General features: G+C 45.8%; 2 protein-coding genes across 7 annotated transcripts in view; one reads left to right on the plus strand and one right to left on the minus strand.

Annotated features, from left to right (window-relative positions):
- Positions 1 to 21501, plus strand: part of LOC105678466 (pseudouridylate synthase RPUSD2-like) — a 124340-nt gene extending 102839 nt beyond the window's left edge. For all 6 annotated transcript variants that reach the window (XM_012377842.2, XM_012377847.2, XM_012377844.2 and 3 more), the window contains 3 exons: positions 11054 to 11141; positions 15241 to 15417; positions 15621 to 21501. In XM_012377842.2, coding sequence (XP_012233265.1) covers positions 11054 to 11141; positions 15241 to 15417; positions 15621 to 16430 — 1075 coding nt within the window. In that variant the 3' untranslated portion in view covers positions 16431 to 21501. The remainder of the gene's footprint in view (positions 1 to 11053; positions 11142 to 15240; positions 15418 to 15620) is intronic.
- Positions 21502 to 22314: 813 nt separating this feature from the next.
- On the minus strand, positions 22315 to 24598 carry ND-51 (NADH dehydrogenase (ubiquinone) 51 kDa subunit). The gene is made up of 6 exons (XM_012377852.1): positions 24500 to 24598; positions 24256 to 24323; positions 23406 to 24074; positions 23097 to 23329; positions 22796 to 22999; positions 22315 to 22718 (listed from the first exon to the last, which is right to left on the minus strand). Exons 1-6 carry the CDS (start codon positions 24546 to 24548, stop codon positions 22532 to 22534), a joined length of 1410 nt encoding a protein of 469 aa, XP_012233275.1. The 5' UTR covers positions 24549 to 24598; the 3' UTR covers positions 22315 to 22531.
- Between the last annotated feature and the right edge of the window lie 300 nt (positions 24599 to 24898).

Here is a 24898-nt window from a genome sequence, read left to right on the forward strand (position 1 = left end):
CCCGTCTTCGATTACGCGGAATTTTGTCACTTTTCATCTACAAGGACGCGAACGCGCGCATTCTTCGCGACACTGAAAAGTTCGCTCGAGTGTCGAAAGATCCGCGCAACGTTATCTATTGTCTTTTCCGCGCTCCGGGCACGAGATCTCGCAATTAAAACGGATAACATAATCCAGAACGGCGACAGCCGGCAGCCGGCTTCTATTTGCATTATCGGAACAATTACGTTACACGCGCGTTCCGCTTTGCGCCGCTTGCTGCGCGTGCTGCATAAAGATGGAGTTCAAATATAGAGAGAGAGAGAGAGAAGCGAGGAAGAACAACATCGCGCACTGCGACCGCGTTGTTACGATAGGCGAACAATTGCGGAGATGGATGGAAAGTAAATTGGCGACCTACAATACACCCGCGGCGTTATGACGCGTTACGGCGGCCGCGCGTACACCGTCGTCATGTTTGCACGCTCGCGACCGTTGCGGCGGTTTATACGTGCGAAAATTTCGCACGGGCGTCCATTGTTGCGCCCGTGGAAAAATATTTCCCGGACGAGATGCACTTAAGGGCACCCACCGCGCTTCTTCGTGATCGCCGCGCGCGCAATAAATGTGTCCCCGCTTGACAATAGCGTCGATTCGCGCTAACGACGCTTTTTCGCGTCATAATTGTATTCGTCGACGAACGAAGCTAATCAGCGACACATCGCACATTGCTATGTTAATTGCGATGATATTAGACTATTTTTTATGCAAATTTTTAAATATTTTGCTGTTTATAAATGCGAAGATATCGTTTTCGCAAACAACAACATTTTGTCGCCTCGAAAACTAACTGACATCACGCGCTCGGATCGCGCCGGTCGTCTAATCGCTGTGGAATTCCTCGGACCATCCGTGTCCTCGAGAACGAAGGAGAGGTCTCCACATTTTCCTTCCAGCTGCGCGTCACCCTCCGGGGAATTTGTGCCGGCCGAAAGGAAGGGAAAGGCGAGGAATGACTTGGATTATCTCGCCTCGAGGGCGAGAAAGCCAACGGGCGACCGATGTTTCGAAGGACACCGCGTGTGACGGGCGCACATTCGACGATGGGCGAAGGACACCGCCGTTCGTCCGTCCGTCCGTCCGTCCGTCCGCCCGCTCGTTCGTTTCTCGCGTGATGCAATCGGCGCTTCGGCGATGCGGCTGGATAACGCGTGGATTTCGCAATGTTTGAACGTCCATCGATGCGCCGGCATCCGCGCGATCGCGGGAAATCGTTTTCCAGAGTTATGCGCCGTGAATCACACGCCCGGTATATAAACCGTCGGTGTTTACGACGCCGAATCGCCGCCGACGCGCGTCTCTCGTAGATTAATCGATCCTTCGACCGCCCGATCGTCGTCGTGGTAATTGGTACAAATGTACGGCGAGAGAGGCGTCGTAACGTGTTATCGCGCACCTCTCCTCCCCCTTCCCCCTCCCCGTTCTTGGCGTTATGCAACGCGTCGTTGGAAATTTATTTGCGCGCGATAAGAGAACAGAATTGCGCAGGAAATTTGCTTTGCAAAACCGGTTGAGTGAGCGCGACTCGAGTGATTCGATTCGATATCAGTAGATTCCCGCCAAAGGAGGAGCAGCGGCTGATTATCAGCTCGCCGAATTGAGATGCAAGGATTTCGCTTGCACACACAGCGAGAGCGCCCGCGGTGTGCCTGTTATCAGAAATAATAGTCCCGCGACGAGTGGCTTCGAACGGGCACGTTTTCAACGGGCGACGTTTCTCCATTTTTCAATTAATGTCCCGATGTCCGCGGTGCGCCCAGCGCCGATCGATGGTCCGGAATAGCCTCTCAAAAGGGTCTTTGGAGGAGACTCGTGGGCGTGACAAGCGCCGAGCTGGCTCGCTCGCTCGCTCGCTCGCCGCTACGTCCTTCCGACGTTCCGGTGAACCGTCTCTACGGTCCCGACGGTACGTTGTCGTAGGCGCTGCCGCGGAGCCCCGGTGATGCGGGAAATTGGGTAGGATGATTCAATTAGCCGGAAGAGCCCACTCTCCGTGGGCAAACGATCCGCTTCCGGAGGCTTCTGCGCGACGCTGTGCAATTTCGCAGCGGAGTGGTCCTCGTCGATGCATCGATGACGCGTAGAATGGATGCGCCACCATTTTGCTGCCTTCCGAGCGATTAATCTTTCCCGAGCTTCTTTACAATATTGATCGAGTTATCGTTGTTTCCCCTCTTCCCCCCCCTCTCCGCGCGCGCGCGATCGTTTCGCGGAACGCAATCGAAACGGTTCGCTGAAGAGGCGATCCGGTTTGATATCCGCCTTCCGATCGACCCGGATTCGGCTGCGGTGCTCGGGCCGAGCGCGGGTAATCAGCGCGAAGATCGATCGCGAAGACGCGTGACGCTCTCCCGGCGTTGTTGTTGCAGCCGGCCGTGCGGGAGGCTAATAGGCCAGGAGCGCGCGATTGGCGTGCCAGGGCGACGTAACGTTTAGATCTTCTAGAGTGTCAAAACGGGAAGAATAACAAGGAAAAAGAGGAGGGAGGGGGGGGGGGGAGGTGGAAGCCGTGAAGTTTCGACCGCGTGTTTTGGTCGCCGGACGAAATAAATTAGGATTAGTGAACGGAGCCGCTCTCCCTTGCCGCCCCTCTGCGGGCTTTCGCAGGAAACGCGTCAGCGGATCAGCGGGTGCGCGCACCCCTGGGCCTCTGGTGCATGGAAATCCATACGCGATCTAAATGATAAGTCAGGACACCTGCAGGCGTTCTCCTTCACGTGTTGCAGACAGCGAGGGCGAGGAGCGCCGAAGGAGTCGATCCGACCTCCAAAGCCTCGGTCCCGATATCATCGTGCATGGCCCTCCCCTCCGTCCCCGCTCTTCGCCACCGCCCCCGTCGGTCCGCGCTAATAAATCAACCTGTCGCCGGGCACCGGTCGTGCCCTCGACCCCGCGACACGCTTCTCTCTATCGCCTCGCCCCGCATCACTCAACCATCTCCGTCCTGCTCTTCAGCGCTTCCTCGCCGAAGGTGGCTGCTCTCATTCGCGTTGGCTCGCGCAGAAATTGAATAATTTTACGCGGTAGCTCGAACGGATAACCTGCGCCCGCATGCGTAAAGGCGCTGTGTATTTCCGCGAATGTGCAATTTCGAGAAATATACGGAATTGCGCAATGGCTGCGAATTACGCATTCGCGATTGGTATTACGACGGAAATGATACACCAATGTTCACGGGGGGGAAGATCGTGAGAAAGCGCGATAAATGCGCGTCTCAGGGAAAGGGGAAGGGATTAGGAGGTGGACGGGGGATTACGCAAAGCGCCGCGAAGTGCTTTTTTCTCACGGTTGCTAGCCGGGGAACGTGTAATTCGCGATGGATTAATCTCCGAGTGGATTTAGCGGTCGCGGCGTAATTCGAAGCCGACGAGAAGAAGCCGCGTCTATTACCGGCGGAAATCGCCACAGTGTCTTGTGGCTAGTTGTGTCCGGCGAGTGCGCGACGTGATGCTACCTATGCATGCTCAAACTAATTGAGGAGCCTCATGAAATTCTAATTCGTTGCCCCGGCCGCGTTCGCGGAGCCAGCCAGCCGTTGATGTTGCGCCTGGGTCATCCGCCTCCGGCAGCAGTCCGCGCGCACGTCTTTGTTCTACACTCGTCTCCTCGTTTTTCTAATAAAGTGTCAGGAGCACTTTCGTCCGACGACGTTGAACAACGCTTCATTCGGCGGATATCGGCTTATCGATAAAATGTAGGACGCCGAGCGAGCATCTGGAATAAACCTTGAAATTTTTCATACTTTATTTTTGAACGTTGATGAATTAAATTAATAAGTACTTTTTTTAGTCTTTTGTGACAGCGGTAAATATAAATAATTACCAAGAGTATTTTTAAAACGTTGTTTACGATGTCATTGGCGTTATTATACTGACATATTGATTTGCATGTCAAATGTGATCAACTATATTTAGAAAAGTGTCAGCAATAATGGGACAAATGGTATTGTTTGTAAATAAAAAAAAAATGACACATTTCTAACGATATTCACAATGTTATTTAAGAGTTTATTCTACGCTGTAAAAAAATTAGTGTAAAATTACATAATAATGGATGGTTTGTTTTGGGTCCAATTATAAATTTCCACACATTCGCGTGGAAACATCTAAATTAAAAAGCAAAAAAATATTTGAAGAACCAAATTAAAAAAAAAAAAGTTTTTTTACCTTTTTCCCTTGTTATAAATTTACAGTTTAGAGGTAAAATAAATTTTCAGCGTTGTAATGAAGATGTGATGCAGAGAAATAAATTTACAATCAGTGCAATATTTATAACTTGAAAAACGAATGGCACGTACAAATTTGCTTTACTTATACAAAAGCGTCGCTATAATTAGCGCGCTGACAAAAATTCGTACATCTATGTAAGATTTCTCAAGTATTCACACACGATGCAATTGCAAAGTTACGTAATGTATATTCACATGTACGTTACATTTTGCCCGTTGTTTGATCGTGCAATTTCTACACTTGTTACACGTGTAAGTTTGCCAAACTCTTTTGCAGTGTAGATCAGAGGTTTGGATCTAGGAGACCGCGAGACTCGGAGAGAGCCGACAGTTTCTAACTGCAATTAACTCGGCCCGGCTTCCGCGGCCCTTTATGTCAATCGGCCTTGCTCCTTTCGTGGCGAGGCCGGCTCGCGTCGGGCCAAGCCAGTGTCTAAATTCCACGTAGCCCTGCGATGTCTCGAGAGCGCATTCCGTCGTGATGAGATTCGCTTGCAATCCGGCGGAATTAACGGCGACCCACCTACTCGCCGCTGAACTTCACCGGGCCGAGGCCCCCCCCCCCCTCCCCCTCACGCTAACTCGCGATTTGATCGCTCGATAATCGTTTTACGTCCGCGGTCCTTTGTGCCTTTGGGAAATTTAACCGTGGCTCGCAATCGAGCTGTCTGTTTGGACTTAACGAAGCGGAAACGCTAAGCGGCGCTACTTCGGAAAGTAGCTAATGAGCCCGGGGAAAAAAATCTTTTTCCCGTGAGATAACAGAATGATTTTCGCGAACGGTCGGAAATTACGATAATGAAAAGGGCGGGCGGTGAGATAAAATTGTGTCAGCGCCTATATCTCAATTACACACAATATAACGCGTAACGATGAAATATTTGCTCGCGCGTATTAAACAGAATACTTTCAAATTAATTATCGACATTTCTAATCGATCGATTATTATCGGGGGGGGTCTTAATTGATTGGCAATATTGGTTGCAGCTTTTGAATAGTTTCGCCAATTGGTAATATGAATTGGTAATGGCGGCGTAATTGATAGCTGGTTAGAGGATCGTTTGGTCCGCTTGCAAATCTTGCGGGAAGTCGATGTCGTCTGGCAGACAATTAACTGCCGGCGAAAGTCTATCTAGTAGTCGATCTGTATCTCCGTAATCGCATTATTGATTACACGAGCTTTTGTCCCAATAGGACTTGATAGTTCGCACGGATGGCTTCAAATAGTCACCAGTCGCGGTCCTACGAGAGGCACATAGATTGCTTTGACACATTAAACCGTATTGGACTGAATCGATGTTTCATACATGAAGCTGTTACTGGTTCCAACTGACGGAAGGTAGTGAAACATGCGTTTATACATCGATTCCGCGACGGAGGGCCGTGATTTCATTGGCCACATTGTCAATGGAAAAATTTAAATGGAAAAACTAGGTAGTATAACAATATTATATAAAAATATAGAACAAAAAAGTGAATGAATCAAACGCAAAATACGCTCTTTTTCCTTCCTTTTATTTTTTGCAATTATTTCAGTCATTTAATTCTTTAAAAATATAGGATAAAATTATAAGAAACGCATAATAATAAATTTTATTCCTAATCAATTATTTCAGAAACAAAAGTACGAAGATTGAAATTCACAAATTGATGCATTGTCTGACCAACGTGTTCCGGTTTCACCGGCGGCTAATCCCGCGATGCTATTGGCCGATTGGATGATTCGTTACGTAAAAATCGATCGGTCGTTATTCCCGCAGCGGCCATTCGTTGATTTTGTCGGAATAACATTATCATAAATTTAGTTGAACCGCGGCGAAATCTCCTAGGAAGTGACGCGCTTCGAAACACGGGATGATAGTTACGGCGATGCCAGGTACGCGCTCTCCCGTTGTTTGCTGTTATAGTTACTCGTGATGGGCGGACGCGGCGACCGGAATGCTCGATTACATTCATACATTAATTATATGAATTATACATTAATTGAATTACGGAGCAATCGTAACTGTCTAATGCAACGCATTTATCGCGCGCGTCACGTTTTGACGCCGCGCCGTTGCGAGAAATTATGCACGCCGGAGTTTTCATATCGCGACTCTGCAGCCTGCCGTCGTCGTCGCGCTCACGCACAGATTGGTTTCGCGTGCTCGATTACACTTTAACCGAGTTTTTGTCAAAAGCGCGAGCGCGACGAATTAATGCAGATGCGTCCGCGCAAGTCAATACAGGCAAAAACTCCACGTGATTCACATCGTAAAATAGGGAAATAGGGAGCGTCGCGGGTTACGTAAATATCAAATCGTGCGGCGAACGGCAACGCGTTGATTGCGAGAGTAAAGTCAATATTATTCAGTTATAATGTACAAATATATATATAGAAATATGGGACACGTATTACACACAGTGATGTGAATTCCTGCGTATTTGAACGTCATATACGGCACGCCGAAGAAGCAAAGCGTAATGGAGCCTGTATAACAGATTTGCAATGCATATTTATATACATAGCCGTTACATATAATTTGTGCAGAATTTAAAACCGGTAGAATAAACATCGTTTTAAGCGGAAAATATCGGACGCACGTGCATAAACGTCGACCGCGGCACAGCGCACGAGTAGAGTCAATATTATTCAATTATATATAGAAGTACTATAAACGCGCGAGGTGTACCGAAATCTCCCAAAATTCGTTCATCATAAAATCATTTTTGGTCCGCTTTCCCAATTTCGCCAAATATATCCGTCACCGGCATCACGGTCGACGGCGAGAATGTCCCGAAAATGCAATGCTTCCACGCTATTATAATCAGTCCGACGGGGCTTTCCCGCGCTCGGTGGAAATTAACTCGTCTATATTTTCGCGGGTATGTTAAAACGCGCGATCGTACCGCGATGAAAAGGATAACGTGCGTGCGACAATTGAACGCTGTGACAACATTCTCATTCCGGTTAATGAGTTCGAAGCTTCAACTAAAGTCAGTCGCGGAGGTGACTCTTTAACTTAGAGCGGAGCTTTTGTAAAATTGGTGGCACTTTTATTTCTAAAATTTGACGGAATTCTTTCTTCGCAAACACACAAACTGCAGAATTGTAAGAGTTGCGGGCGCAACTGAAATTGTTGATCAAACTTTTGATTTTTAAAAACGAGTTGCTCACTTTTGAGTGGCATATGCGGGTCTCTGAAATTTCAGAGTTTGAATTATTTCTTCTGACTTTTTTTTTTTGTAAAATGAGTAAATAATTGAAAGTATTAGTATCGTTTTTTTCTCTCCATTTTTTGTGTTTTTAGATACCTTAATTAATGTTGTATTCACAAAATTATGCGAAAAAAATTTATTAAGAATATAAGGAATTTAAGAGAATTCGCATTAATAATTATGCCAATTTTTAATTATCATTATTTAAATAATTCAGGTACTAATATTATAAATTTTTTCTTATTTTTGTGTTTTTAAATACTTTAGACTAATAAAATTAATCAACATTATTTTTGTAAAGTTGTTTAAAGCTGGAAAATTTAAAAGAAAAATAAGAAATTCAAGAAAACTTGCGTAACTGCGCTGATTGTCTATTTATTTATTATTTAAATAATTAAGAATATCAGTATTATTAATTTTCTTTCTAGTTTTGTAGTTTTAAATATCTTAAACAAGTAGACGTAATTAACACTACATCTACAAAGTTGTTTGAGAAAAATTTTAAAAAGAATAGAAATTTAAGAGAGAGTTGGCATCATTAACTTATCGATTTTTTCAACATCGTCATTTAAGAGTTATATAAACGCAATTTTTACATGTAACTTCTTGGGCGTAGTTGGTCGTGTTTCACATGTAAATTAACAAGAGAAAAATACGTCAGTATTTTAGCGCCGTTGACCACGACGACACGTAGCGCGTGTACGACTCTCGTCGATTGTCTCTGAATTCGTGTACTAGAGTTGCATTTTCGCAATTCCGCTAGTGCAGCCGGCCGCTCCGAAAATAAATCGGCAGACTGTCGCGTCGCGCCGGCACCTCTTTCCGTCTAACGAAACAACAATGTACCTTCCCTCGGTTTTACTTTTCGGTCGCCCGCAATAATAATCGCGCTCTCGCACCGGACCGGTGGCCACTCTATTCGAGCGCTTTGTCAGCGCAGACGCGCGTATATCTCGCGAACGCGGAGAAACGCGCTATGTCACATCGGTATGTGACCCGCGTTAAATTTGGAAGGTGCACTTGGGACGCGCGGCCATCACCGGTCCTCGACAAGCGGCACGCAAACCGATTGTGATGTCGCACCTTTCAAATGTCACGCGAGAAACCACGGTGACGGGATCAGTGACTGCGGGTTCGCGAGAACAAATTCTCCGGTCGAGCCGTTGGCGTTTGCGTTCGCATGCACAGTATCGGTCGGCGCGCACAGTATCGGTCGTTTCCGGGGGAAAAAAAACCCCAATAAAATTTCGGATAGACCGCAATGTATAAATAATTCCACCAATTAGGACGAATCGATGTATGCTTGTTCCGATCTGTCATTAACGTTAAATCTATTTCGGATTATTCTGTACGTATTTGTTATTTCTCGCTTTAAATAGAGAACTCGCATCTCTTATTCGGAGACTTGTGAGAAAATTAATTTGGAATGAGAGATGGAGAGAGAGAGAGAGAGAGAGAGAGCGGAATTTGAAAGTGACACAACATCTGAAATAGTTGTCAGCGTCACTAAAGATAGGATAAGAGGATCGTTACATCGTGTTATTCGACACTACATCGACGGGACGGAATAGTACATGGTTTGAAGTTCCCTTTATGTGACGCGCTTCGAAATTCCGGCGCAAACTTTAAGGCACGACAGAGAGACGTGTATGCGCAACGAGGATACTTTGAAAGTGGCGAGGCCGAAATGCCGGGGCGAAAATGTGATTTACGAGACAGAAGCGATTTATCGCCTTTCGTTCTGAGGTTGCATAATAGCGCGCCAGCCAATTCGAAGATAGAAGTTACTTATTCTCGCTCTCGTGTTCGGTGTATTTCGGTATTATATATTTTGCATTTGCTCGATCCCGAATAACACGCCGAGCAAAGGAACGATGCGTCGAATGAAAGCTGTAAAAGGCACGTTACGTTGCTTCAGGTTAAGTATACACTGTCCACCGTGATTACGATCTGTTTTCTCAGGGACCCACCTTCCGTTCTGGAAGGAAGGGACGAGAAGTGTACGGTTTTATGCGTAGCTGATGGAGAAACAATGCTAGAACATTAGAGTAGATGCGTGACTAACATATTGGTTTTGCTAATGCACGTGATAATGGACTCGGCGCGAGATAATCTTAGAGATGTAACGATATTGACACGCGGACACCATCTCGCGTGTTCTATTAATTAAACTGTGAGTTAATTAAATTACATCGATGTGCATCGAAAGTGTTACGATCTTTGGTACCGCCGATGAAAAATAAACTGCTCGCTTACCTATGAAATGCCATTACAAATCTACTCAATCTACTTCTCGCAATTGTAGTTTCTTCTTTGATCTAACGTGTTGCTGCGTCGCGCGATCGACCGCCCTCGATCTTCGCGCGCCGGAGCGATTCGCGCGAGAATAGGACTAACGATGCGTCGAGTCGTGATTAGTTTTCGAGAGGAGCGCGCCGACATCTAGAATTTTCTCCGCGATGTCGCAATTTATAAAGTTTACGGACGTCTTCCTCGGCGAATTGAATTCTGTTTGTCACGTGTTTGATCCGATATTCGCAGTTATCCGACCTCTATCGTCAACGCCATTTATCGCGAACGCTGCAGTTTGCTGAGTGACGGAAAAGATTTCGAAAATTCGATCTCGGGGCGCCGAAAGCGCGCTCTTTCTCTCTTTCTCTCTCCCTCGTTTTTCCTTTTTCCCTACTTTCTTGTTAAAGCCTGCTTATTGTCCGCACGAAAAGAATGCATAGGATATTTGCGCACATGGTAAGTGCGACACGTAGTAGTTTTGCGAAGTGGAAATGTATTAGGTAGAACATAATTGGGGCCGCTAATGCGCGCGCATGCATCCATTTGTCGTATTTTTCTTTTTCTTTTTTTTTCCTTTTAGTCCTTTCTCTCTCTCTCTCTCTTTCTCCCGCCCGTTCAATTTCTGCGTCTCATTTCTCGGAATGCCCCTTCGTCGTTAACCCGTTTACCTTAATGTTAGATAAAAGTGTGCTTGTTCCACGGTGCTATTCGATTCGTAGACGTTGCCCGGGCACGCGCGTGTGAGAATGCAGCCGGTGTGTGGAACGCGGCACGACTTTGCGCGCTTTTATACGGGTCGGCCGATGCAGCTGCGATCGATCTGGACGTGTTCGCGATATACCCGGCGCGCGCGTTTAACACTGGCAATAGCGACCACCGCGAAAATGCACGCGAGCACTAACGCCGATTGCCGGCGTCGGAATCGCGCTGATAAGTCGACGACTTGCTTATCAATTGCCAATCGACCGCGCCGCCGGCTCTCTCTCTCTCTCTCTCTCTTTCTCTCTCGATATTACGGTGATTACCTGACGGACTTCATTACCGGTTGGCTTTCAATCCAAGTCGATCGTCGGTACTTCCCACGGGCATACACGCTGTCTATTCGCGCGAGAACTACCCGCGTGCAAAATCGGCGCGTGTACGAACGGTTGTTGTATGTATGTGTGTGCGTGTGCGCGTGTTGGTGTGTGTGTGTATTACGTGTATGTCTGCGTACGTCACGTACGTATATGCAAGATGTGTAAGCGCAAACGGAACAAAGCCACGTTAAGCTGGTTTGCGATTGGTGTGTTGCAGACACGAGGTGCCTGTCACCTCGGAGCCGATCACGGTGATACACATGGACGAGGACGTCGTCGTGGTCAACAAGCCCGCCTCCATCCCTGTAAGTGGTGTACTGCCAGAACTGTACTGCCCAAAAGAAAAAAAAAAAAAAAAAAGAAAAGAACTGCTTTTGCCGTATTGCCTACGAGATGGAGCGCACACGTGTGTTACACGCGCACGCACGCACGTAGCGTAAATTCACGGCACCGCACAATTCTTTCGCATGAACGATAAAGCCGCCGTTCAGCCGAATCGCTTGAATCGGCTGCTCATTTTCACGTTCACGTTTCTATGATTTTAGAAACTCTCTTGTACACAGAATGTCTACTGTCCGATAAAACGGGAAAAGTCCGGCATTTCCGGGGAATTCTTTTCCGCTTGGAGAAATCAGGGCGGCACTCTCGCGCGGATTTTTCATTGAAGATATTGAATTTTTGGTCTTGTGACCAAAGCGATCGATCAATTGCCCTTTTGTGCGTCTTTTCAACAATTTTCGAACTTAATATTTGCAATTTCAATCAACTTTCCTTTGTATACGAGTAGAAAATATTAAGAAGCAACGAGCGAATTTATTTTAAATTCGAACGTGCTCTATCGTTGCGTGAAAATTTTGAAAACGCCTACAAAATTAAGGAATTTTTTTTTTGATAATCCTCGGGAAAGTTTCAGTAGACATTTTGTTTACATACATAATCGCTTTTGCTAAAAATAGCTTAGGGCTATTTCCATCACCATTAACTTTAGAATTCCCATATTCTATTCTTTTGCATTCTTATCGATAAGGTTTTTTCGGATCGCTTTGTCTAAATGTGTACTCGAGTGTGTCCCTAAATTAAATCCGTCCGTCCGTGTCGACAAGCGGAGCGCGTACTTTCGCTTCTTCACCAGCGTCGGCCTTCTGATTTAGTTAACGAATCTTTTTTTTTTTTTCTTTTCTTTCGTCGCGTACAAGATGACTAAATCGCCGCTAACGAGTCGTTTTTCAGACGGCGACTGACAAAACAGCGCGGTTAACAGATGTGCGCCAAACGCCAAGAGCCTCTGACGAGCTTTGCCTTTTTAAAATGCAACGTTTCGACCCTCATCGACCTCGGTCTCTCCTGGTATTTCTGGATGCGAAACAATCGTGCCCAAAAAAAAAAAAAAAAAAAAAAAGGGAAGGCGGAAAAAAAGGGGGAAAAAAGGAAGAACAGTCGCGTATGCACGGCTCGCATAAACGTCCCGCAGCCGCGACGTCCAACGACAACTGCGAGCTGCGAATAAAACTTACTATTAAAAATGTTAATCGCGCGCATTATGCCGCTCACAAATCACGGATAATTTACTCCGCGCTATTATTGCGTCCGCGATAGTGTCGGCCTCCGCGAGCGTTGTAAAAACACGCATAAAGGACAGGAGTAACGCTTCGTGTAATGCAATTCCGCGAGTCCGATGCATTAAGCCATGTATCGGTGATTCATTGCCGCGGTTAGAGGCCTTTTTTCTTCTCTTTTATGTAGCTCATATTGCAGCGACACTGATCTCAATTATTCCGATCCACAATAATCGCAATAACAATGCGCGAGGACACGTGAGACGAAGCGCGAAGCCGCGGAAGAAGGAGGAAAATTTAAGAGAAGATATAAATAAAAGGAGGGAGAAAAATTGAAGAAGAGACCGATCTTGAAAGTTTAATGCTTTCCTCCCTATTTCGTTTTTTCTTTTTTTTATTTTTTTACGTCCTCCATTTCTCGTTTCGCTCTCGGGACCATTTGTTATTCAGCTGCAGCAGTGATTGCGAGTTTTATTCTCCTACAGCAATCGCGCGAGACTTCGCCCGGCGATAAATACGGCGAGAGAGCGCCGCGTGTAAATGCGGAGTATCGCCCCGGCTACTTTTCCTCTCAAATGTCACCGAATGCACGGCGCGCGTCGGCGGCGTTCCTCCCCCACGGGGAAGAGGAGATCGTTAACAAGAGCTTGCGCAACAAAACGCCGAGTATTAATGCAGAAATAATCCGATGTAGACCGAGCGCCTCGGCTGACTCGCGGGTCATGCGATGCGCGAGGACTTAATGGTCGCTTTCGCGTCCGTTCGGCTTTCTCGAGCATCTCTCTTTTTTTTTTTGCTCCTGCCGAGAGGAAACCGGGAGATCTCCGGGGTCGCCTGACGATTGCCTGAATTAATTTTCGCGTGCAGACGTCGTTAAAACGTTGTGCAATCGGGCAGCGGCACGACTTTGTGCAATCTTTGTTTTCTCATCGTCGTTCACTACTACTTGCGTAAATTACACCGGATCGCAAAATTAATTAACTTGTCTGCATCATGCAAGAGCTTTGAGTTATTTTAACCCGGGAATGATCGCGTGGGAAGTCTTTCAGACCCCAGAAATCGCCGTAATAGTATATCGTTTAATATACTTATTCCGTGTTCTTGATGCAGTTTTTTTTTTTTTATTTCTCTTTGTCTTTGAAAGAGATGATAAAAATATCTACATCCGTAATGTCCTCGACTACTACTGAAATGTGCATAGCTATCTATAATATACAACACATTTATTAACCGCAGGTTTTAAATAGAATTTAAAAATATCTCACGCGATCTTTTGCGCAAAGAAAAAAAAAAAAAGAAACTACGCGACTGTTCTCGGGTCAATAATGCACATTACATAATTTTGTGAAATTAGCGTGATAGAAATATCAGAAAGACGTTAACAGAGAAATTCCGATTGCATTTTTGAATCCACCATAAAAATATTAAAGCTTGAGTTTTTTTCCGTTTATTTAAGTTTCTCAAAATTCATTGCACGACGCGAGAATGCGAGAAGTGTGAAATCCTTGAGTCGACAAGCAGAAAAATACCTTCAATTGTCGGATTATTGTAGCAGTCGATAGCCACCGTGCATTATTGTGCATACGTGCGCCCGCGGTGCTGATAGACGCGCGGGCTTATCGAGCCAGGAAGAGTCCGATACGATCGCAACCATCCAGTCGTTGCGCCCACAAATCCGCATTGTCGACCGGAATGTACAAAGCGTGCCGTTCCCGCGTTGTGCCGATTCGAAACGATGAATCGACCCTCCTTTGTAGGCGCGATTGCTTTTTGTCCCGAATTTGCCAGGAGAAATGGGTCAATTTTGACTTTCGCGTTACATACGCGTGTATACGCGCGCGTGTGTGTACGTACATCCAATTTACATTGGCCGCATGCCGGGTAGCCGCGGCTAGACATTCGTCAAATAGCGTACACTTCATAAATTTGCCGTCTACATTCCCGAGGATATTCTGGTTGCCCGGCGAAGAGTTAGACGCGGTTGAGCGCGGGAAGCCGCGATCAAAATAAGACCAAGCTGTGTAATTTCTTTTTTCAATGGGAAGAGAAGACGACACATTCATCGTTCGTTAATATTTACGCTACGATTGAGTTTCTGAAACCACGATAATCGTTAAAAGTCTCCTGAATCGGTGCATTTTGTGATTTTAATCATGTTGTATCGTGCAAAATTAGTATAGCGAAAAACGGACTCGTCGACCGCTCTTTAATTTTTATAATATTTATAAATGTTTTAAAAAATATTCTCTATACTCATCTAAGCCTTTCCTTTCCTTTTTTATATTCTATCAAATTGAAGAACATTTGAAAAGGCCGAATAATAGTCGAAACATTTTTTTTTTTTAAATTTATAGTCAACAGTTCTCTTGTACTTCGGCCGCTTCTGGTTTTCATTGTTTTTTCTATCTACTGTTGTTTCAGAAAGTCACTCGTGGCGTAAGTATTAACGAATGTGAAATACACGCCATCGCTGAAATTACTTCCTCTCCCTTATATTTATTTTCAGTACATTCAAGCTTTGGAGCGTATTATTGTTTAACGTTTTAGAGCATCGAACTTGACACGCTCCGCGGCGCGCTGATTTTGCATGACTTTCTATTCATGCTGCGAAGTTTATATGTTTCTAAGGTACGTTGCGCAAGATTATAATCGCGAATATGATGAAGAAGGAGATGTAACGTATAAGATGCATTGCGAAACAAACATATCGCGAGTAAAAAATATAAAAGTACTTGATTTCAAAGCGAGCTGAACGCGAAAAGGTCAGCGTCAGACCCGTGGAGCGTGTTAAGCGAATGAGCCGCGACGGAGATAAAAAGACTGTTTGACCGGTTTGTGGCGTTCGCAGGTGCATCCATGCGGTCGTTACCGGCACAACACCGTGGTCTTCATTCTGGCGAAGGAGTACAACCTGAAGAACCTGAGGACCATTCACAGGCTGGACCGGCTGACCAGCGGCATCCTGCTGTTCGGTAGAACGCCGAAGAAGGCGCGGCAGATGGAGCACCAAATAAGAAATCGACAGGTCGGTGTTGCGCAAGCACACGCATGCGCGCGAGCGAGCGAGCGCGCTGCTCAGTATGCGAGAAAAACATAGGCGCAGCTGGCGCGCAGCTCATCCGCCGCTGCAGCGAGAGGCGCAGAATTGGCCGTTGCAAGCGCCGTAGAGACGGGGCTTGTGTGTGTGTGTGTGTGTGCGTATGTGCATTGTCGCATTCCGTGTTTCAGGTTCACAAGCAATACGTGTGCCGGGTGGAGGGCGCGTTCCCGGAGGAGGAGGTGATCTGCTCGGAGCCGATCGAGGTCGTCTCCTACAAGATCGGCGTCTGCAAGGTCTCCGAGAAGGGCAAGGATTGCATCACGCGGTTCAAGCGGCTCAGCTACAACGGCAAGTCGTCCGTGGTGCTCTGCAAGCCGCAAACCGGACGCATGCACCAGATCCGCGTGCATCTGCAGTACCTCGGCTATCCGGTGGTGAACGATCCCCTCTACAATCATGTGGTCTTCGGTCCGCACAAAGGTAAGGGCGGCAACATCGGCAAGACCGACGAGGAGCTCGTCCGGGATCTCATCAGTATTCACAACGCCGAGAACTGGCTCGGTATGGACGGCGACTCCGATCTGAGCCTGTTCAAGCCGAAACTCGAGCTGGAGGAGCGCATGCTGGGCTCGGCCAATGATAAGGACGGCTCGCCGTCGTCTACTCCGGGCTTGGTCGAGGACGAGCAGCAACAGCAGCAGCAGCAGCAACAACAGCAGCAGCAACAGCAGCAGCAGCAGCAGCAACAGCAACAGCAGAAATCTCTCAAAGTCACTGTGGGAACGCAGACAGGCACGGAGCCGCCGGACTCTACTTTTGCCAACGACAAGGTCACCGTCGATCCGCACTGCTACGAGTGCAAAGTCAAGTACAGGGATCCAAAACCGTCGGATCTCGTGATGTATCTGCACGCGTGGCGTTACTGCGGTCCGGGATGGGAGTACGAGACGCCGCTGCCCGCGTGGGCGGCCAGCGACTGGACCGGCGACGATCGATAGTTCGAACGGCGCGATCGAGGGTGATCCGCACGAATTCCTCGGCGAGCCATCGCCATCGAATCTCGAACCCCCTTTTGATATCCTTACCCTGTGCCTTCCATCCGCCAACGAGCTATCTTGACCACGCAAGTATACATACGGATACACACACACACACACATATATATATACACACATGCACACACGTATACGCACGCACGCATGCACACACGTGGAAACACACACGGCGAATACTCGTCGACATACCCCTGCAACTCGGCCGTCGGACTTCTTGGGGCTGCGATCCGAGAGAAATGGGATTGCCGGAACAATTTCGTCGCTCGATTTGCATTTCTGCAAGCCGCGCAGCCGTGTCGATATGTAAGTGACAATCCGGCGTTATCGCCTGACGTTTCCGTCGAGCGGAAACAATTGTGACGGGGCGCCGTTTACGCGCGGTAAATGCATACTTCGCCCGCGCGCGCGACAAGTTCACCTGTTCGGCCGCGTTCCCGTTTCGTCATACATATTCTGGCAGTCTCGCGCGAGCAAATCCCACACACGCGGGCGATCTTACGCGGGAAAACGTTCCGAGACGACGTTATTATGCGAATTAATCATAGCGACAAAAGACAACGTTGTTACCAATCCTACTACTGTCCTAATACTGACCTAATTTTACGGAGCCAAATAATAAATCAGATCGTCATTATTGTTATTTTTAAGTTGCCGCTTATTCAGCACGCGTTCTAGGTTTCTCAACATATATTTCTCCCGAGCAAACCTGGGACATCTTGTATAGTTAGAGCCTCCGCACAAGCTTTTCTCCGTAACGCTTTACGTTACGTTAAGTACCGATCATAAGCCTAAACCCGTGCATAAATTTGAACTTCAGTCAACGCACAAAGAAAATCGTCGTAAAGCGTCGCAAAATCGACGCTCTCTTCTTACGTTACGTTTGTGCGTTGACTGAAGTTTAAGTTTATGTACGGGCTTAGGTTTATGATCAGTACTTAACGTAACGTAACGGAGTTACGGAGAAGCTTGTGCGGTGGCCTTTACGCAGCGCAACGTTACGTCGACGAGTAAGAGATGTCGCAATAAGATGTAATGATTGTTCCAACAATCATTTCTCTCTGTACAACAGCTGTCAGTCGCTCGATATGAAATTCATATGTCGCAGGACTTCGTTGTAGCTTCCAGCTAATATAATAATTCGTTTTTTTATATCACATATAAATAGATTGTAATATATATATATATATATATATAAGCAGACTGTGATTATTGCCATAATAATTACTGGTCGAAATATTTTTATGAAGAAGGCATGGCTGTATAGCGAGGTGACGATTTTATTCTTATTTGTAATATTATAAAAAAAAAATGTGGACGCACAATTGAATAATTCTTCAATTGTGAATCAAACAATTTGCATAAATGCAATTAGATTATGTATAGTACATAATCGAAAGAAATTGTATATTAATTCTAGAACATTTATATAATTCCCAGGAAATCTGAGAACATCCAGCCAGGATATAAAACAGCTTACTGTCTATTTTGTGTTGCAACTTTCGTTTAAACGCATTAATTCAGAACTCTTTCCTATCTTAAGAAAGGCGTGTTATTGAATAAAGAGTAGACAAAAATATAACTATTAGTGGCAAGAATATTTGCAGAAAATATTTTCGTGTGCATTTTCGGCAGAATATCTCTGGATGATCCAAGGTTAAAATCGTTTATGCAAATGCTTTAGTCGATTCGAAATACATATATCTTTGAAAAATACGCGAGAGTCTCGACTTTTAGGAGCGGTTGGTCAAAAAGTCACTGCCACTGGAGCGAGACATCTCTAATGTGTGAGGGAAGATTGATGCGTCTGTCGGGGGTGACACGCTGGATGCCGATGGATCGTATCGTTCATCTTGATTTATGACGTATAGAAAATCGCGCGGTTTCCTTTCTATTTTCTACGGCGCCGCCGCCGCGAATCGCCGACTTTTGCGCAACTGTTACTCCAATCTTGCGGTGCATTTCGATCTCAGAGAGAGAGATATATACTCGCTCGATCCATTTGTCAAAATTCCAGCGCCTCGTAGTAGCCAATGTCTTATCATCTGAAAATAAAATGGCAGCGTGGCGTCAATCGCGCCACGCGTGAGATGTGTGTCATCGCGGAATGCTGAACCTTGACGTTAAATCATCGCCGGTTTCGAATCCGATTCGAAATTGACTTTGGACGCGCGAAATGAACGGACGATATATCGATTATATCCGGCAGTAGTGTTGCTTTTGGCATCGATTCACTTTTAGGCACTTCGGCCTGACAGAGCTCAGCTTTAACTAGATAAATTTATCTCACGGTTCGACAGTATAGTTCTGGAACAATTTCAACGAAGCCCTGTGAGTCCCCCGTACTTTAACCGCTAGTGTGTTACCGCTAATATATCGTTGTGAAAGATTCCATAAATGTCGCGAATCGAACGAGGCGAATAAGTATTGTCTATTAAACGCTAGTAGAGGAACTCTTCGATGTGGTGTCGCGATTCACGATTGCCGCTTGCGAGTCAGTCGTCAGTTTTTTCACTGCGCCCAAGTTCGCCCAGTTCTCGAGGAATACCGGCACACACACACACGTGCTTTCTCGAAGCCGCGCGCATTACGCAAGCGATCGGCCATTTATTTCTTACCCGACGAGATAACCACATTCCCTCATTGAAGACAGCCCAGTTTCATTCACACCGCGCAGCAAACGCTCTCGCACGCGCTCTCGCACGCGCGCACGGTTTCGAGAATAGACTCCTTGAGATCGGGGCGATCGGGGAGAAGGAGGCGGAGAGTCCGTATCCTCCGGGAGCATCCGGTAGGGGATTGACGTGGCGGAAAACCGCGATAGAGGCGCGTCTATTTTTATGGCAGATATATCTAACCGGAGGAGGGTGGTGGTGGTGGTGGTGGCGATGGTATGCGGTGGCGCGGGTCCAGCGGCGGGGGTCACCAACAATAAGCGTGATCTTGCCCGGAAGACGGCCAACGATCATGCCAAAGTGCGAGTGACCAGCGAGCTTTCAATCATATCGTGCACAAGCGTACCTTTCCCCCCGCGCCGCGGAACGAGCTCGGGAAGAGAGAAGCGCGCGCCGGGGGATCGCCCGCGCGGTCGGCGACGAGGTGTTTCGTAATAAGTACAATCCAAGAGCGAGAGTAAGGCGCGAGATTAGTGACGTGCTGCAATTATTTTAATACGTAGGAGTCGCCGTTTTCGTCTCCGCGCGTCACGAACGACCGCGAAGGGCACGCCGAGCGTGTGTGTGTGTGTCTGTGTGCGTGTGTGTGTATGTGTGTGTGTACGTGTGTGCGCGCATCGTCAGGCTTCGCACGCAGAGCTGAGCTATGCGCGTCGCGACGTCGCTCCGGTTGCTGCGAGCTGCTTGTCCCGTCTGCTCGCGGATCGTCGCGGCGGAACCGATTCGCTCGGGAACCACTGATATCCCCCGAGCGATTTCGTTTATCGATTCGATGGCAAAACCGCATCATCGCTGCGAGCGCTTGTCTCGCGTGACGTTGAAGAAGCTGCGGGCTGTGCACGAGGCCTGTTTTGCATCACACGCGGTGCGATAACAGGCGGGCGCAATGTGTGCACACGGGGTGGCAGACGGGGCAACCAAAGGCAACAAAACACGCTCCGCGTGTGACGCGGGTATTTTAGCTTGTACTTTAGCATCGAAGTCGTGAGCGGTGATGGGAAGTGATCCAGAGACGATTGCCGGGTTACAAACACGGCAAATGCATCGGATTATATATATATATATATATATATATCTTCCGATGAAATTATTGATTTCTTTATTTCTAACGTCATATCCGATATACATCGCTTTTCTAACGGGGCCAACTCACGTGCAACGTGTCTGGATATTTGCCGAGAGATAATGTTCGACGACAAGTGCTACGACCTATGATTGCATTACGGTGTATCATATCAACGATATGGATTCCGATGTATCACATCAACGGGGTTCAAATTGAATTTATACTGCCGCGTGGCGATACACGTTTCTGTCAATAAACAAGCAGTCTAATTATCCTTGCTTTGGATATATTTTTAGATTATATTGCAGTTTAAAGTGTAAGCTATTTAGAGACGATTCTCAGAACTCGGCGTAGTCATTAATTGAGTAGATTTCTTTTTAAGCGGGCGCTTGACGAGATCCAGACAGATCGTTGAAAAAAATTTCAGCTGCATATGTCAATCCTCAAACGTTATCATCCTACATCTATCGAAGTGCTTGAAGCCTCCTCATGAATACCGACTGCGGTATTCATAAAGAGATACATTAATGCCGAAAAATCTTCAAGGAATATGTCTGAGGTTAATATTGCGACTGAGACGTTTTCCAGTCTGGAATAAGCATTTGTGCTTGGAACAAATCGTCTTGCCAAACAAGCAATCTTGCCATCACTTCTCGCAACTCATGAATATAAGAAGCGAAATAAAGAAGAACATAATAGCGGTTGTGCGACAAAAGTAAATGGGTTTGGTAGATATATATATATATATATATATGTAAAAAAAATATATAGGTATATATATATCTACGTATATACATATATGTATACATAGGGAGAGAAAGAGAGAGAGAGAGATAGATAAGGGAGATAACGTAACAACGGACCTATTATAAAAGACAGTGTGTGTGCTTACTAACTCAACTGGAGTAGCTCGTCGCAGCGGGCTATCCCGAATGTAATGGCTAGCTTAAATCTATCATTTAAGTAACTAACGGTAATTCGGAGAAACCGCGAAAAAGACAGTTGCGATTTTAGCGGCGCTAAGAGAGAAAGAGCGAGCGAAAGAGAGAGAGAGAAAGCGAGAGAGGGAGAGGGAGAGCGAGAGAGAAAACGGAGCGAAAGGGGGAGGAGCGGACGTCGGTCTGTACAAGAGCGAGAGAGTATGCTTTTGTATATATGTATTGTACCGCACATTGTACCGTATCTAAAACCACATTATTATCTGTATTGTAGCGAATTCTTTTAGTGGATTCTCTTGTATGATGAACGAATAAATGTAAAGTATCGTTCGATAAAACCTGGTGGCGAAATATTTTCATCTAAAACGGCCGCGCCGCGCCGGGCGTACGTTTCGCTTCGGCGAGCATAAATATATCGCAGATCGTGTGCATGATTTATGGGAGAAAAACGGCCCCCGCTTCATTTCGGACACGCCGTGGCGCGTTCGGCAAAAATATTTTCCATTTATTTTATCGCTACTTGTATAATAACGCGCCACGAACGCCATTAGTATAACTCGTAGAGAGCAGAGCGGATGCGCTTTCGGCTTCCGTATAACGCGGGGTTTAACATAATTCCCACGAAAACCGCGTAACGGAGAGCACGCTATTTGCGTGGGAGAGCGCGGAAGGTAAATGTTAGTTTTATGGCTTTAAATAAACTCAATATTCAAAAGATAAATCGAATTTTGTTCCATCTCGTGCACTTGCAGTCTACTACTTCTTTCGAACGTCGTGTATTTCTTTTAGAAATTTAACGCCGACCTCTTTATTCTTACATCGCTATATTATATTTCATCCGAAATGCCGGCAAGATGGACCGTTCGCGAACCACATAGAATAAATTAGAACCCATCACTTTTTTTATTGTCTACCATCGAAGCAATCTAATATAGCGATTTCCCTCGCACTAGAAACTCGAGATACGATTTTACTGCTTTCCAGCGGCGAATGTAGGCGATTACGTGAAACTGTGCTTAAAATTTGCCGAGTTTACGCCTTCGCATAAACGTGTTATGACTTTTTTGGCTTAATTTCGTCTGACGTGCGATCTTCCTAAGGAATATCTGCTTGCTCTACGTATCAGGTATGCATACGAATATACGGCCAAGTTTTTTCCGTTATATTTCTTTTATTAATCGAACCACCGGGGCGGACAACAGCCCGAGTTCGACAGACAACGTTACATGGAAATCATGACTATCGTGTGTAAATTCCACTTATATACACAGAAAATAAATATAAAATCTTAATAGAGATTGTTCTAGTTATCTCTTTCTATTATATTTTATCTAGTCTCCAGTTTCAGGTCCTATCTTGCTCGACTCTTCAGCTGGATGTAGCTCGCTTCTGTTCTTTCATACGCGCTTCGATCTCGGGCCTGAAATGCCTGATTAATCCTTGCACAGGCCACGCGGCACCGTCCGCTAGAGCGCAGATCGTGTGCAATTCTATTTGTTTTGTGAGCTCCCACAGCATGTCTATTTCGTGCACTTCGGCGTTACCGTCCACGAATCTACGAGGGACATTGTGTGTTTGTATAGTAAGATAAACTATCACGTAAAAAAAAAAGTTAATTATAAATATACCCACCTTTTCAGTATTTTATACATCCAACTGATACCCTCGCGGCAAGGTGTGCACTGACCACAGGATTCATGCTTGTAGAAGCTTATTAAGCGGGTGATAGCTTTGATTATGTCCGTTTGCTTGTTCATCACGATTACCGCGGCTGTGCCGAACGAGCTCTGCACTCTGATGAGATCGTCAAAGTCCAGCAACACAGTGTCGCAAGCACTGAAAGACATTACGGACGACGTCACTCGAGGATCGCGATTGTTGAATTCCACCGAAATATAAAACAGAAAATTTGGAAACGTCGAACAAAACTTACCTCTTGGGAATGACAGGAGTGGAAGAGCCTCCAGGAATAACGCCCAATAAATTGTCCCATCCTCCAATCACACCGCCCGCATGCCTCTCGATCAGTTCCTTCAAAGGTATAGACATTTCTTCTTCCACTGTACACGGATTGTTCACATGTCCGGAAATATTGAAGAGCTTAGTTCCATGATTCCGTGGACGTCCAAATGAGGCAAACCATGTTCCACCTCGACGGCAAATTGTCTACATAGACAATATTACTGATAAATTACTATAAATATAAAATTTCAAATGATTTCTAAATATAGATAACACATACAGGTGCCACCGCTACAGTCTCGACGTTGGTGACAGTCGTGGGACAACCAAACACACCGACATCAGCCGGAAATGGTGGCTTTAGCCTCGGTTTGCCTTGTTTTCCTTCGATGGATTCGATAAGAGCCGTCTCCTCGCCGCAGATATATGCACCAGCGCCACGTTGCACAAAAATGTCAAAATCGTAGCCAGAACCACAAGAATTCTTTCCAATCAGACCAGCCTGATAAGCTTCGGCTATCGCAACTTGCATGTTGGATGCCTCGTTGTAAAACTCGCCACGTATGTAGATGTAAGCAGCACAGGCTCCCATAGCGCGGCCAGCAATCAGACAGCCTTCCACGAGCTTGTGCGGATCGTGGCGCAGAATCTCGCGATCCTTGCATGTTCCCGGTTCACCCTCGTCGGCGTTGACCACTAAATACTTGGGTCTACCATCAGACGGCTTGTTCATGAAGGACCATTTCATTCCTGAAGGGAAGCCAGCTCCACCGCGGCCTCTCAGGCCTGAAACCTTGATCTCATTGATAATCCAATCGGCACCTTTATCCAATATCTCCTTAGTTTTGTACCAGTCGCCACGGCTCATGGCACCCTTCAACCGCCAGTCATGCCTGCCATACAGATTCGTAAAGATGCGATCCTGATCGGCCAGGGGTGACCCTTTTTTCTATAAAGGAGAAGAAAAATTAATACTGATAATATAGATACCACTTGATACTGATTTTCTTTGTTTTAATTACACTTATGCATTTAACATGAAATAAGTACATTAGAATCAAAATAAAAAAGTAAGAGAGAAACATGATGCAGCTGAAGCAAACAGGCTTAGTGTTGAAGAAAAGACTTACCTTTCCCTCTGGAGCAGCATCGGCGAGCGTTCTCTGTTGCTGACTGGTCAAACTTGATCCGAGGAGACCTTAAATAGTGCAATTTATTTAATTACATAACCTCGTAGCGTAAAATATGTCGTGAGAAAAGTTAGCGCTTTTAGAAATATACGAGGAAACACTTGTTCACCGTTTCGTTGCTGAAACAATTCACGATTCCTGACAATGTATGTGCGTTAATGACAAATGAATGCTCGAAACTTACCTAATTGTCCCCTCGGAATCCGAAAACAACGCACTAAAGCTCCTGCCATTTTGCAGGATTAGATCTCGGTGGCGCAGCAGACAGCTGACTGAAAAATGTCTGAAAGCAGTAATATCGATTATCGGTATTTTTATGTAACAAATTAAATGTTGACATTTATATATTAATTATAAAATATAATTAAATCAAACATTAAATTTTAATGTTAAATATGCGATTAAATAAGAATGATATTCTTTTTCTTGTTTTTATGTTTAAAACATTGTGTTTCGAGATTTTTAAATGGTTACCTCGACATTTTTAAATGTCCTCTGTTACAATATTTTTTTCTTTTTCATTAATTCCAAAATTACCTTATTTTATTTACAGAAGGCGCAATGTAATGCAGCTGAAAAATTT

The sequence above is a fragment of the Linepithema humile genome, chromosome 7, assembly GCF_040581485.1.
Source record: "Linepithema humile isolate Giens D197 chromosome 7, Lhum_UNIL_v1.0, whole genome shotgun sequence".
NCBI lineage: Eukaryota > Metazoa > Arthropoda > Insecta > Hymenoptera > Formicidae > Linepithema > Linepithema humile.

Excerpts from the sequence above, each read along its gene's own strand:
- ND-51 (XM_012377852.1), bottom strand. The coding sequence starts at position 24,548 with ATGGCAGGAGCTTTAGTGCGTTGTTTTCGGATTCCGAGGGGACAATTA. Across the intron at positions 24,324-24,499 it reads GATTCCGAGGGGACAATTAG|GTCTCCTCGGATCAAGTTTG; the intron begins GTAAGTTTCGAG and ends GCACTATTTAAG. Across the intron at positions 24,075-24,255 it reads ATGCTGCTCCAGAGGGAAAG|AAAAAAGGGTCACCCCTGGC; the intron begins GTAAGTCTTTTC and ends TCTCCTTTATAG.